This window comes from Aquarana catesbeiana, linkage group LG04 (genome assembly GCF_042186555.1).
Source record: "Aquarana catesbeiana isolate 2022-GZ linkage group LG04, ASM4218655v1, whole genome shotgun sequence".
In the NCBI taxonomy this organism is placed as follows: domain Eukaryota; kingdom Metazoa; phylum Chordata; class Amphibia; order Anura; family Ranidae; genus Aquarana; species Aquarana catesbeiana.
In genome coordinates this window covers 647,073,332-647,088,990 of record NC_133327.1, presented here as the reverse complement: position 1 = coordinate 647,088,990, position 15,659 = coordinate 647,073,332, and the positions used below count along the sequence as shown (strand labels likewise).

Here is a 15,659-nt window from a genome sequence, read left to right as displayed (position 1 = left end):
AAAAGTTAAAAATTCTCTTTCCAAGAACATCAGATTCCCATTCTTTAAACTCTTCCAAATTAAAAAGTGAAAACTTTCTTTAGACAAGCCTTCCACCGAACTGTTTTTGTTCCTTTACTTCAGTATCACTTGTGTTTGGTTCTTTTGTAAAGTGCTTGAGAAGATACCTTTAGGACCAGTTCACAGTGGCGTGGCTTCAAAAGTTGCGCCACTTCTTTAACAGAAAACAATTCAAGTTGTTCCGAAGTCGCCTCCAAGCAGTGTAGGAACCTTCTAATTTGGAGTCACTTGAGATGCTCTGATTAGAAAGGTTCCATTGGACTTAATGGGGCACCACTTGTCAGGCGACTTAGTCACAGCAGTGTGAACCGGCCCTTAAAGGCACACTATAAAATAAAGTTTTTTATTATCGATGGGTTAGGGAAAAAATAAGGTAATATTAAATTCATCAAGTGACAAACTGACAATCTGCTTACCCCAAAGATTCCTTGTTTCCTCGCCAAAGAATTGCCACTCCAGGTCCAGAAAAAGATGTGCGACTTGCCACAGGTCACTATCGTACTGGGGTCAGTTGGGTGGAATTCAACTGCCAAGACCACCTCATTCGTAGTCTACAAATATGTCAACAGGAGAAGAGTTTACAATATATACTGTACATGCTATGACAGGTTTAAAAAGCAATTTAATAAGAACAGGCTCTTTAGTCTTGTCATCTATTCTCATATTCAGCATGTGCCCTCAGAATGACTGATATAAAAAATAATACATCATGCGCAATCACTACACAAGCCGTAGTGTAGGTTAAAGTGGTTGTAAACTTCTGACATGAAATAAGGACAAAGCATATCCCTTTATAGTGTGTACTTGTCTCAATCCAAAGCACTAAGTGTCATTCCTGTCTGCTGCTTCGTTCCTCTGCTATCAGCATGAGTCACTTCTCACAAGTATTCCTGACACCAAATGGTGACAGGGGAGGGACGTCCAGCAGATTGACAGCCTCAGCTCTGTTCCTGTGTGCATTCCCTTCAATCATCTGTTACAGCTCTCCTCACTGAACTCTGCAGAGAGTAACTTCAATGGATGAAGAGAAGATTGCAGATAGACAGGTACAACTTATGTATGAAGATTGGTTTCATCTCAGAGTATCACCCGAGGATAGCCCCTTCACTGAGTATATGCAAGGGTTTACAACCACTTTAATGCAATTAAAATGACCGTTTTAATCTGCAGTACTGAAACGTTCTGTAAAATTAAATGCAATATGGCAATCTGGAGGTGTTTTGTACACCTTTGGTGTAAAGAAGGCCTCCAAAAGGTACAATTTCCTTCTTGTGTAATTGACTCACTGATTCCAGAAGTCTGCAATAAGCAGACTAAATGTACCAAACATTTTACTTTGAGGAGATCCTCCCTAAGGGTTACTATTAAAGGGATGCAGACACGGCAACTTTTCTCATCAGAACATTGAAAGTGCATCAGGTGGTTATGATGAACCAGTTACTCCTATTGAGAATTAGTATGCAAAATACACAAACTTTTTTTCTTCAGAGTAGGAACAGGAAGGTATCTGCAACAAAGTTAATAGTATTAAAAATCCTTGCAATGTACATTGAGCACGTAGAAGGGATTATGTTTTTCTCAACAAAAATTGGAGTAACTCTTTAATGCTCAATTCTAGGCAATTATTTACTATCTGAAAATAGTTGCCCAGCAGGGGGTTTACCAGCTTTTGCTTCAATAATTTACTCTCCAGCACTGTCCACAGTAATTCTATTTCAACACACAAATCTGGTCTTCCAGGCGGAATAATGCCCAGTGTCATATAAGTCAGTCAACACATGCCAATATTCACCCAAACAGATCCTGTTGTGGTCTTGTTCCTGTTAAGTGACTCATAGTAAGGCAAAAGGGTCAGTACTACAGTTAGGCAACTAACATTTGCAGGAGACATACCAATGACAGCCTGCATGTTTTTTTTTTTTTTTCAGGGGAGGCTTCCTTAACAAGTACTTGTGACTGTCTAAAAACATTCTGAGATGCCAAGCTTTTCAAACTTGATAACCAAATTGCTATGTGACAGACACTGATTTTCTTTCCTCAATAAGAAAACAGAAGGAAGCTATCATCACTAATGTGCTGCTTCCATCCATAAGGCAAAGTAAGCAGAACACTGGAAGCAGGAACAAGTACAGTAGTGATGCATTAGAAGTGACACAGAGGACTTAGAATCTTAGACCCTGACACTCTCATTGAGACATCTGCCTGCCCCTGACTTGACTTGCATTCACAAGGACTATGGATGCAGCCCATGTTGTTGCAGTCCACCCATATTTCACCTGCTCTACTGGTTTGGGGGGCACTGCATTAAATAGATGGCTGCAGTCCAACCAATGCGGACAACCTTCAGGCAGCCACCCACACCTCCACCTGTCTGCTGGCATGTGTACTGAGCCATTCAGCTTAGTACACATAACCTAAATCACAGTTCAGGAGGTGCTTCTTGGGGTCAGAACAACCTGCCAAGCATTTATTTTTCCATCCAATATGGGGCTAAAGTTTTAAGACTGCACTAAATCTTCTTAGCACTAGTCAATACCTTAATCTCTGCTACTTTTGACTTCTTCTGCCAGTCCCACACAGTCAACATATGTTCATTGGAGTCGTCGATGACCGCCAAGTGTGACCCCGAATCCTTTAAAAAAAAAAAAAAAAAAAAAGAAGAAGAAGAAAGCATTTGTTACCACTTGTATAAAAAATCCATAAACACTTTACCTCTGTGGACATGCTCACTGATGACAGACGACAAAACAGAGATGGTACTGGAAATTATACAGGGCTAGATTTACTTCCTTTGTACAGGATAGCATTTACACTTTTTTTTTTATAATGCACATATGTTTTGGTGGTCAATTTTTCAATAATTTATAGGGGAAAATTACAAATCAATTGAATCAAAAAGGACTAGAATAAAAAGGCCTCCTGACCGTAGGAAACGTTGGCAGAAATCTTATGAAAAGTCAGCGAGCCACTGCATCCTAATTGACAGCTATGGAACTTCCTGCATAGGGATGCATGGAACACCTGTGCACCCCCATGCGGGTATACATGGCCCTCACACGGGACAAATGCGTAAGATCCGTGTGATTCAATAAACAAATTTTTTAAAAATGATGCTGGTGTATATCTGACCAAATGTCAAAAAATAGTTTTTTTTGTGCTGAACAATCCTTTTTGATTAAACAGTTTTTGAAGGCCAAGTTCACCTTTCTGAACATGTTACACCTGTATTTAGGAGTCAGCAGGCAGGGGGATCTTCTCCCTGCAACCGCTGTCACAATTTGAAAACAGCACGGACATGTGGGGCTCTGTCATTGATTCATGTAGTTTCTTGTGAATGAACAGACTACAAGTACAGCTGTCCATTGCAGCTCATGGCTTGTAATTCTCAATGGACTGTGAAGGCACTGGTAAGCGCTCCCCAGGTTCATTGGTCTTCCTGTTCTCAAGTAACTGCCTACCTGTGTCAGAGGTATAGGCAGACAGCTATCCTGACGGCCTGCATAAGCCTGATATTGCAATTGTGATCTACTGATCGTGGGTGCAATGCTCTACAGCAGGGGTGTCAAACTCAATTTTGTCGTGGGCTGCATCAGCATTATGATTCCCCTTAAAAGGGCCGGTTGTATCTAAGATTAGATGTCCAGCGCATCCCCCTCCCCTTATATTAGATTTCAAGAGCCACCCCACCATCAGAAGTTGGGCCCCCCACTCTCCCTTACATCACAGTGCACCCCCTTTCCTTATGTTGCTGCTGGGAGGAAGCTGGATGCATTGCTTGAAAGCAGAAAGTAAGGGTCTGGAGGAGGACCAGGGGAGCTCTCCTGCAGCTTCAGGAGAGGTGCGAGGGCCACATGAAATGGCCTGGGGCAGATTCGGCCCGCGGGCCTTGTGTTTGACACCTGTGCTCTACAGGCTCCTTAGAAGAAAAAAAAATTGTAAATGCACACTTTTGACCTGTAGAAAAGGTGTGCATTTATTTTTTTCAAAAGGGTGAACTTATCCTTTAATACAGTCATATCTCTGATCAGTTGACTGTGCATTTACAGCAAAAGGATGCCCAGACAATATATAAAAGCCTTCCAAACTGGCTGCTTTAGCTGGCTGGAAGATGAACCAATATCTATCCTGCTCCTCCACACAATCTAGTGAAGCCAATCAAGTGGCTAATGACATAACAGCCCTCAAATATTGTACTTTGGTGAGCTGAAATCAAGTAAAAAAACAAAAAAAAAAACGGACATTTAAAAAAAAAAAAAAAAAAATCTACACTAAAAAATTGCAGTTAACTAATACCATTTGCATGTTTATCTTTCTACATATATGAAATATTTTACCGCTTTGGAGAAATGCAGACATCCAACACCCCTCTCAAAGGTTCCGAGGCCAATAACTTGCAAAGTAGACAAACTGACAGAGTCCCAGACTCGAACATGTGGTTGTAAAGGCTGTAAAATACATGAAACATGGATGTAATAAGTGAAGAAATGAAAATGCATTACTGTATATTTAACATTAGGCTGCTTTAATGAAATATTTCAACATTTTCAAAACCAGCAAGTTGCAGTAATGCATAACTAAACAGCTTTTATTGTGACTGCTCTACACTTACAAAAAGTGAAACTGGTTGCTATGGTTTAGTACGTATACAAATTGCTTGTGTTGCCTTTTAATTGGAGCGAGTGGGCTTTAAAGCGAACCAGCCACAACTGGAGTTTATCTGAATAGGAGCATTCAAGTAAATCTGTGGTTTGCTCATTTAAGGCAAGGCAACGGGTTCACTTTAATACAGACCTCCCAGCAGAAGATACTTACCTTGCTTTCATTCCTATTGCCTAAGCCCAGAGTAAGAAAAATTGTAGTAAGACACTTGGCTCCTTGGTGGTTAAAAAGACAAATATTTGAGCCGCTGCTATCAAGAATTGACCCCACTGGTGGGGCAAGATGAACATAAATGAAAAAATAGGTAGCACCTGCTCCTCCTTAACACCAATTCCTCTTATAAGTGTACCCAATTGGTATATTTATAAGCAATATTAACCTAGGATGATTGGATACAACATGTGGCTATATATCGACATAACTAATTAGTTAACTAACTAGTTAATCCATAACTAACATGAATGCATAATTTTCTGAGCCATTACTAGTACAAAAAAAGAAAAATTCCAGTATCAGTGTGTATAATATATATATATATATATATATATATCTATATATCTCTATCATAATTTGTAGATGCTATAACGTTCGCGTAAACCAATACATGCTTATTGGGATTTTTTTTTTTACCAAAAATATGTAGCAAAATACATATATTGGCCAAAATTTAAGAATTTTTTTTTTTTATTGGACATGTTTTATAGCAAAAAAGTAAAAAAAAAATATTGGTTTCTTTTCAAAATTTTTTTTTTTTTTGTTTATAGCGCCAAAAAAAAAAAAAAAAAAAAAAAAACCCAGTTGTGATCAAATACTACCAAAAGAAAGCCATTTGTGGGGGATAAAATGTCAAATTGTATTTGGGTACAGCGACGCGCGACCACGCAATTGTCTATAATACAGTGCTGTATCGTAAAAAGTGGCCTGGTCATGAAGGGGGGGTGGGATCTTCCAGAGGTAAAGTGGATAAATCAAACCTATTGATTTGCTCTGAATGGGCAAATCACAGATCTGCATTGTATTTTTGATACTAAAAGTTTTTTTTTCCCCCTTTATTTAGCTATACCTATGTCTGAGCCTGATACCGTAGTTTGAGTATCAGGGGTCGCCTGAAGTTGCTTTCTCCTCTTACACCATCATCCATCTATAGAGTATACATAACAGTTTTAAGTTGACAGGGGTCCCAGAGTCAAGAAATACGCAAAAAAAAAAAACTATATGGCTCCATGCATACTGAGCTTAAAAAATGTCTGTTCTCTAGGGAGTTAAAAAAAAAAAAAAAAAAAAAAAAAAAAAAAAAACGCTCATCTAGAGCATTTTTTTGTACAAAGTTTAGGAGAGTTACGTTTTTCTGCCTCCAAGCTCCAATCAGAAATGTTTTTTTTCTGCCTCTAAACGTTAAACTCAAATTATGCCTCTTAACGTCCTAATGTGCATGGACACATAGGATAACACTGAGCTGTTTCTATAGCAGAACACAAAACTCCTGTAGAAGCAACGTTTAAGCCAGTGTGCATGGAGCCTATAGCAACCACTGGCTAACAGTTTTTGTGCTATTTAAATTATATCACACTACAAATATTTATTAATGTATTTAAAGTAATGTACTTTGTATATAACCTATAGTCATCAATGATCATGATGGAATGTAATATGTTGAAGGGGATACTGATAGGTGCCACAACTCAGACCTGGAAAAGAAAAGACCAGACAGGTACTTACCCTTCCATCTTTGTCTACACCAGCAATCTGTCCGGTTGCTATTCTAATTTTGTCTGGATGAACAGCAATGCTATAGGAGGCAAAAAAAAAAAAAAAAAAAAAAAAAAACAAAAAAAAAAAACATTAAAATTACTGTTTACAACAGACAACCAAGTAAGTTTATTTGTATGTGTAAAGTCTTACCATTTAACACAATCTGTGTGACCAAGATAATGGCGCTGAGTCCGCTCATCATAATTGAACAGTACTACAACAGATGCAATGAAATATACAATTTCTCCGGTAGGGAGAAGGTAAACATTGGCTCGACAGTCTCTCCCACGGTAACCATATCTTTACAACCTTCGGTTAAGGTCAACATACCACAAGCTTTACAGAAAGCAACAGAAGCAATATTACATATGGTTAAAGGTTTTTTTTTTTTTTTTTTTTTACAGATACATCTTAACAGCAATTTACCGGTTTGCTAAAATAAACTTTTTTTCATTCATAAAGATGCTGCATCATTACAAATATGCAACGTGTAGGCTTTGTTAGAACAAAGCTTCTCAGACCACATGGTACCACTTACAGCTTATTCATCTTTTGAAGCTGACCTGACCGTTTAGGGAACTTGCAGAAGTCCTACACATTGCTTTAGGACTAGCAGTTTAGCAACCATACTACGGTAACAGCTGCCTTAGAATAGCTACAATCAGTTTCAAGAGAATGGGGTTGATTTACTATACCTAAGACCCCTTTCACACGGGCGCCTCTGTTTTGCAGAATCCGCTTGCTCAGCGGGGGATCGCTCTGCTGATCCCTGCTAAGCAGGCTGATGACAGGTCCCTCTCTGCTCGCTGTGCAGAGTGGGCACGGACCCAGGCCCGCTCTCCCCTATGGGAAAATCAGGTGGAAAAGGGGCGCCAGTCTGTTTTCATCCAATCCGCCAGACGGATGGAAAATGGGACCACCATCCATCTGGATTTTGCAGGCAGGATCAGATTGGATAGTGGCAGATGTCAGCAGACATGTGCCTTCATAGGGGAGACTGCAAGGTCCGATCAGGTCTACCTGAAAAACTTATCTGATCGCCCATGCGAAAGGGTCCCATGAGTGCAAAAGCTGGTAAAGCACTGCAAAGAAACCAGCTTCCAGGTTTTCTGTCTAAGCCTATTTAAACAGGTTGAAGTTAGAAGTGGATTGGTTTCCATGCAGAGCTGCTTGTTCCAGATTTTGCACTCTAGTTTTAGTAAATCAACCCCAATATAAACTCAAAATGTATTGCAGTCGTGACTTTCCACTGTGGAGATTCACCATCGCTGCTTGTTCTGGTGACCAATAGAATATCCAGAAACTGGGCACAGCAGTAATGGATTAGTCAGTATATTATAAATAAATCACACAAAACTGGCAGCTCAAAAACTTCAGGGACCAAGTGAGAGAAAACACCAAAGAAATTCTGGAGCGCCTGTATTGTGAATAAGGCCAGTGGGAAGCATGAGAAAATTTAGGAAAACCAGGAATCATTAAAATTCCAATCAGTTGTTTATTCACAAAGTCAATATAAAGAAAAAAAAAAAAAACTCCAGGTCTTAAGTCACAGGTTGTGGATTACTCACATGCCATATCCTGGGAGAAGGGGCTCGATATGTGTGGTATGCTGCAAATTTTCTCCGGCAGCTGCCGGAAGGTACTGGAGGGGCCACTCGGGCTCACAAGGAGTTGCGGCCATTGACCTGGAAGCAATACTGTCTGTTGTGAAGAATCACCACCGCTGGAACACAGGAAGGCTGATCGGCGGGCTGGAAATGACGTGGTAACACAAAGACGACTGAAGGGCGATGGGAAAACTACCAATGATGACCCCTATTCCAGTGGCAACTGTATAAGACAGGATTTTTTCTCCCTTTAGAGATATGTTCTTTTACTTCTGTTGGCGTTTTTGGGACAGGAAGGGAAGAGAAATTTATCCAACTGGACTAAGACAGAAAAATATAATAAAAAAACCTGCAGGTTGACCATTTCCTACGCCAACCCCTAAAATGATACAATTATAGTTTACCAGACAAAACTGACATAGAAACTACCATATCATAATCAAATAATGTATATTTAGTCCAATTTTTTAAGTTTTTTTGTTTAACAGGTTGGTTCTGTTGGAGAGTTCCCTTCATTTCCTGTCCTGGAACATAGTTGGATATATAGACTCAAAGGATCGTGGGTGTAATTGCCATCATCCCAATGTATAATTTTTGAATCAGGTCCTCATTTGCTGGGTTTTTAAAGGAAATAAAACATATTACTTATCATAAAATCATTTATTTAAAACTTTATTTAAAAATGTAGTGACAAGAAAAAATTATATTGTAAAATCTTAACATGAACTCGAGTCAACATGTCATTCATCAGAGATAGTGTACAAAAGTGGTAGCCCCCTTCTAGAGGCCAACATTCCACCCCGTTGGTGCTTGGATGGAGGAGTCCAGTAAGGTGGGATACACCTGCAGGAGCCTGGAAAGCATTGTATCCCTGATCAGAGGATCAGGGGTGCAAATTTGCAGCTTTCTGCCTGTATCTTCATACAGGGTGAATGTTGAAAGCTGCAGCTGGGCTGGCCGACAGTAGTTATAGTTCATTCATTCATTGAGAACTGTAAAAAATGCACATGGTTGTGCGTTTTTTAAATTGTGACAGCAGGTATGGGAGAAGATCCCCCCGCCCAAAGTCACACTGAAGGTGAGGGGGAACTGGTGGAAAAAACTGGAACATGTTCCACTCTAAATATTGGTGGAAAATGTAACATGTTCCAAAAGGTGTACTGAACCTTTAAAGTGTTAATGAACCCACAACAGTAAAATCAGTCTGTATATGCAGTAAAGCATGCTTGTTATACTCACTGTGGAGCCTAAGGGGTTAATCCTCTGTATTGTGTATAAAGGCTGTGTGATCCAGTCTTCTCTGATCCTCCTTTAACTGACTCCAACCCATCTCTCGATAGAACAGAGCATTAGCAGTCAGGCTGCACATGCTCAGTTTGGTGAGTATTGCTAGAGTGTCTTTTTTCTTGGGTGAGTGCCTGTGATTAGCACATGGCCAATCAGCACTGTCCACACAGAGCATCAGGGGAGAATGAAAACTCCTACAAGCCTAAGCAGTGATACAAGTCACAAGACTCCTATATACTGCTGATGAGAAAAGGTATTTAGCCGCTTATATTTACAAAAACAATTGCATTCCCATGTTCTGTGCACTGTGGGAGACCAGGTATAATGAATGCAGGGTCCTGGGTTTAGTAACTTTATCCTCACCTCTTGTTCTGGACAGCTGCAAAATTTTGGATGTTGTCATTTTCTGTCTCTCGGAATATGGTAACCTGGGCAAAAGGAGAGGGGGGCTCATTTCAGTGGGGAAACAGCAATAAAATCCTGGCAAGGGTTCTAACCAGTTACCTTTGTTCCAACAACTGGCATGCTACCTATAAGGACCAAATATATGACAATTAAGGATACACCCACTCCAGTTTTAACTTCTCTGGTGGCAGTTCTGTTCTTATGTCTTCATAGCTCTCCACATCCGAAGGAATGAACATTGTGATTGGTCGACCTCGCATAAACATTTTTATGTATTCTCCTTCTGCAGAGACAAAATATTTCACCTGTTGTCAGACAGCGTGCACAGATCTGGAAGCAATATGCCATCCAAGGAGCTAACGTTGACTCTGCCGCCTCCAGAGCTTAAGCGGCTGTTTGGAAGGCCACGCCAATATCCAAAAAAGAAGAAAATGTATTCATTGTATTATCATCAATATGGTTTTTATATATTTAAAATCCTTCTCTGGGCAATTTTACTGCTCCGCATTGATTGAAAGAGCTTAGCAGTGTTACCGAGAATAAAGTGGGCTTGAACAGCTAAGCACAGCAATCAGTAAACAGATGTGTATTAAACATTTAGCTGGGGTAAAGCCATTTTTTTATTTTTTGTTTTACGGTTGGACTTTTATTTTAAAGGGCTTCAGCTCTCCATAAGATCTGAGCTCTCTGTAGTTCGCCTGTAGTCATAATTTCTTTTTTTCTCAGGCTAACAGACAAAAAAAATTAACCCTAATATAAATTCTAGATCTACTTCAGATAAGAGTCACTACACCTCACATGTGATGTCAATGGGTCTTTTTCCTGAAGGTTGCATTGTGCAACATCCTCTCAAAGTGCTTAAAGTGAAATACACCAAAGGTGCAGATACACTTATACTAAAGTGTCCCCTCTGCCCCCCAGCTGCCCTTTGTAGTCTTATAATATTTTGCCTGTCCCCAAGTCAGCAAGATATTGCCCACAAAGCTGTAGAATCACAAAAAAAATCCTCACAGTCAGGCTCACACATGCACTTGGCACCCTCTATTCAATCCTATTGAGAGTTTGTATTTCTTAGATTAAAAAAAAAATAATAAAAAAAGATATAAAGGAGCTTATGACACCTTCAGTTATTTTAAATTTAACAAGCTAATTTTGACAACATGGGCTGTATTCCTAGATTTCAGCAAGGCTGAAAGTTTCATTTAGATACATTTTTTACTTGGAGAATACAGAATGTACAACTTATTCAAGTGTTATTAAATCCTCCTTTTTTTATTTAAAATAACAAACATGTCATACTTACCTGCACTGTGCAATGGTTTTGCACAAAGCGCCCCCGATCATATCCTTCTAGGGTTCCCCCGCTGACTCTAGTTACTCACCTTCCACCAAGTGCCCCCATAGAAAGCTGCTTCTCGCAGCACTCATGCAGGCTCGTTCCCCAGCCTTTATTGGCACACACAGTGGGGCTCAGCCCCCCCACCCCCCACCATAGGACTTGAGTGGCAGGAGCGGAAGCCAATGGCTAAGCACAGTACAGCATTAAAGCAACAAAAACTTTAAGGCTTTAAAACCACTTTAAGTGCATCTAAACCCCCAAAAAATTATCATATATTGCAACATACCAGTCCTTAGATGTGTTGGCTTTATTCGTTCCCCCCCCCCCCCCCCCCCCTTTATATTCACATGGTAATCAAGCAAATACCATACTCGTGTCTCTTTATATCTACACTGTATCTATGGGGGCAGCCATTATTGTCATACACGCTGGATTTCAAACAGGTTTTCCCCTAGTTCATCTCCATTACATGGTAGGTGATGGGACTATTAGTTTACACAATAAAGATGAGGTTCTGTATACATTTTTATAAAGTCTTAACACTTCATAAAGAAACAGCAAAAATGTTAAAAAAAACCCACATAAATACCACTATAGAAAGTTACAGCCGTAACATGTTAAATGCTTTTACAGGTATTCTATAAATATGGATCTGTTCATATTTTGTATGCAGAAGCCGATCAATTTTTGGGGACCAGACTTTTGTTCCCACTCTGGAAGTGTGGCATCAATAATTTCTATATGTAAAAACAGAAGAAATTGTTTTGTGGAAAAGGGTGACCTAAGGGTCCTGTGGAAAGTTCACATTAGTAATTTTTGCTATTGGGGTTCTTAAAATTCAGTGCGTGGAAACTCACCAAATGTGGGAAAGGATACCAGTCCACATGTCCAAGATATTGGAGAAACTGGAGTGTCCCATCTACTCAAGCCCACTTAGCCTCTGTACCATCAAGCTAGGAGTTTAGGGTTGTGCTCAGGTTTATTGATATTGAGACAGAAGGTATAAATTAAGGGTAAGATTTTGAACCAGTGTTGGTCAGGGGGTGCGAGACTGTTCCTGATCCCAGTAGGCCAGAGTGTTTAAACTTCCCGCTGCTAGGAGCAGTTTGTACAGGAGCAAGATGCCATGAGAAGGCCCTGAAGTAGGCAAGAATACTTTTATATTGGATTAAAGGAGTCCAAGTGTTGTCATGGTGTTTGAAGGCTCTTGATGATGTTACAGAGTTGAAACCATCTCAAAGTTTAGGGGTGTATGCCCCCATATATGTCTCATTTTTGAAATATCAAGTGCTTTGCCACCTCTGGCCACATGATATAGACGCAGCGGGCCCTCAGACCACAACTCAAAAACATTCTCATACAGAGCCAGAGGGAATTGGGGGTTGGTTGTCTAGCAGGGGCATGAGAGGAAAATGTTGCTGTCCATTATGGTGCATCCATACCAAGTGCTATATGTACGGTGGCTGTGGGGGCAGCGGTGGAGTTAGGATTCCTGTATGACTTATGTGTCCAAAGAAGCATACCAAGCTTTTTTTGCCTGCAAAAGCTTCAATATCCACACACTGCTTTTGAGATTTTGTGTATCCTGTTGAGTAATAAAGCAGTTTCTTGTATCTAGGAAGCCCATGCCTCAATTAGATTTAATTCTAGTTACTTTGTACTTTCTTTTAAGCTAACGGGAGTGACAAAGACACTGCATTTTGGGTTATTTTTGCACATCCTGAAAATGTTCTTAGCCTGAAAAACAATAAATGCAGCCACCACATCCAAAGACTGATAAACTGTAAAATATTACATTTTTGCATTTGGTGTTTAGATACACATTAGGAAACAAGAACTGGATAGTACATGCATAAACAGGTTACATTTGGGTATATGGCCCTGAACAACAGAGAGCTTGATAAAGCAAAAAACAGCAAAGTGTCCTTGAAAATGATTAAAAAAGCTCTAACTAAAAAAATTAGGGCCCCTTGTTTGTCAAAATTCAACGTTGAATATAAAATCTTTTTTCTGCAGCTCAATGTTACACAAAGCCTTCTGGCTGGAAGGCTAAAATAATAAAACGTTGAGCTGGTATAGGCAGTTGTTTAAAATAATAATTGTATATAAAAAATATTGAATATAAATATGATCTAATGAGCAGGGCCTTCTGATTCCTCCTGTATTAAATTGTATTCTAACTGTACTGTCTGTCCTCACGTTTTAAAGTGCTGCGCAAACTGTTTTACTCTATAACAATAAAACACATGATCATTCGAATTAACGTCTCCCCATATGCGGTAAGGGATTAAAAATTGTTTGTGTCAAGTAAAACGTTGCTAAATGAGTGATGCCAAAAGTTAAAAAGGATAAGTTCACCTTTTGAAATAAATAAAATAAATGCACTTTTGTGGCAGGCAAAAATAAAAAATAATGTGTAATTTTTTTTCTGTTAAGGAGCCTGCAGATCGCGGGTGCAATCTCAGGCTCCTGCAGACTCTCAGGATAGCTGTCTGCCCGTACATCCAATGTGCAGGCAGTTACCTGAGAGCAGGAAGTCACCAGCGCCCTCATTGTACATTGAGTACTACTGTCAGCCGAAATGTCTGGCAGTACTTTTAGGCATACACTCCCAGGAAACACTGCCACACGGCCGTGCCATTTTTAAATTGTGACAGTGAAAGTGGAGAGAAGATCCCCCACCCATTGTCACAGGGAGGGGGGGAATGGGGGTAATGCAGATGTTGGAACATGTTACACATTCCATACTAAAAATGGGTGGAACATGTAACATGTTCCAAAGGTGAACTTATCCTTTAAGGACTTGTAATTTTAAGCCTGTGTCGACATCTTTTTGAGGAGCCTCTGAGATCATTCAGAATTCATAGACATGAGCATTTGACCTGCAGCTGACCTCCTTCTGACCTGCATTTGATCTGCTTCAAGCAGGTTTTGTATTCCCATGGGCTTGTATGAAAATGCAAAACCTGTCCTTGGAGTATACCTAAAGTCAAAACTTTTTTAGATTTGGATATAATGGTAGCACTACTTTTTATTGCTGTCTGTTTCCCCTTTAGGGAGATTCACTCTAACTATCCTAAACCAGTTTCCTCTGCCACCTACTGTTGAGTGTACAGGACAGGAAGTGAAGGGAAACCTCCCCATTTAAACTCAGATGACAAATATATAACTGACAGTAGTTACTCCCGTACTTTAACCAAAAATGAAAAAAGAAAACATTTATGGACTTTAGATTTACTTTAATAAGACTGCAGAGAAAAAGTTATGGTAGAAACTAAATGCAATATAATAAAAAAACAATATCTTAAATTTTTGAAACGTGGTTGGCATTTGCATGCAAGTAAACAAACTTGTGGGCTTTCCACACCAGTGCAAATGGCAAAAGCGTGTAGTGATCACAGATGCACATTTGGCAATATATATTATAATGGACCATGATACTGAAAAGGCACGGGGCTAGATATGGGCATTTATAATAAATATGAATCTGCATCAGCATGCTGAAAGAGAAAATGGAAAAGGATTCATACTGACTGGAAAAATTGTATAATACATAACATTTTGTTCTTAAACAGTTACAGGTGTGTTTACAGCCTTAAACATCACCATCTGGATCTAGCCTAGTAAATGTACTTTATGCGGCCTTTTTTAAACAAAAAAGGGGAAATTGTATTTTTTACTGTGGAACAGGAAAGTTAGGTTTGTGGGAAGATATTAGCAAATCTAACTTTTTGGATCCAAGTGATTTAGCAAACTGACATTTTAGACAGTGGAAGGAGGGACATCTGACAGAAGAGCGCCAATGTTTAACAGTGCAAACCTGCCTTTTCCCAAATGGGCAGGCCCAAATAACAACACAGGCCAATACACACTTTGGTGACTTGAATGTTAGACTTGTAGAAGAAGTAGCCATAACCTCTATGGTGCTCTATCTGCAAAATTGAAATATGAGTGGGAATATACACACACCTCCTATACTATCATAACTATAATACAGATAATAACTTACACTTTAGAATCTAATGCTTCCAATGTAAAATTGCAGTTTGAAGCACGTAAACTAGGGTGACCAGAAGTCCCCGGACTGAGAACACTGTCCCCGGACCAAGTCTGTTCCCAGATTAACGTAGACAGGGCACCCCATGCTGGCTGAGAAACAGCCTGGTGGCTCAAATGTTGACGCCCCCTGCTGGACGATCTCACTGCCGATCCTGCTGCTGTTCAGCAGGGGAGAGGCAGAGTGTATTATTCAGTACTGTGCCATTTGCCAAAAAAAAAAAAAAAAGTGTCCCCGGATTTTATTTTAAAAATCTGGTCACTTTAAGACACTCTCACTATATCTACTAACTTGTATGCAAAAACACAAACTAGGTAACAGAAGAACAAGTTAATCAGCAAAATGTTTTCAAAAATTTGACTAAAACATTATATTAATTTGACCATATCTAAAACTAGAGCTGATGCAGTCTAGGCAATGCAATTTTCTGAATCTGCACCTGAGCAGCACTCAGTAGCACTCAGCCATTCATAGATAGCTTTGTATTCATAGA

General features: G+C 39.6%; 1 protein-coding gene and 1 long non-coding RNA gene across 7 annotated transcripts in view; both read right to left on the bottom strand.

The window, feature by feature from the left end:
- The window catches only part of EML4 (EMAP like 4), a 264,083-nt gene that overhangs the window by 45,545 nt on the left and 202,879 nt on the right, over positions 1-15,659 (bottom strand). For all 6 annotated transcript variants that reach the window (XM_073628449.1, XM_073628444.1, XM_073628446.1 and 3 more), the window contains 6 exons: positions 9,930-10,053; positions 6,622-6,771; positions 6,439-6,508; positions 4,395-4,505; positions 2,597-2,692; positions 477-611 (listed from right to left, as the gene is read on the bottom strand). In XM_073628449.1, coding sequence (XP_073484550.1) covers positions 477-611; positions 2,597-2,692; positions 4,395-4,505; positions 6,439-6,508; positions 6,622-6,771; positions 9,930-10,053 — 686 coding nt within the window. The remainder of the gene's footprint in view (positions 1-476; positions 612-2,596; positions 2,693-4,394; positions 4,506-6,438; positions 6,509-6,621; positions 6,772-9,929; positions 10,054-15,659) is intronic.
- On the bottom strand, positions 6,844-9,923 carry LOC141140906 (uncharacterized). Its single transcript, XR_012244013.1, has 2 exons — positions 9,729-9,923; positions 6,844-8,301 (listed from the first exon to the last, which is right to left on the bottom strand). It is a non-coding gene; the product is annotated as an uncharacterized lncRNA (long non-coding RNA).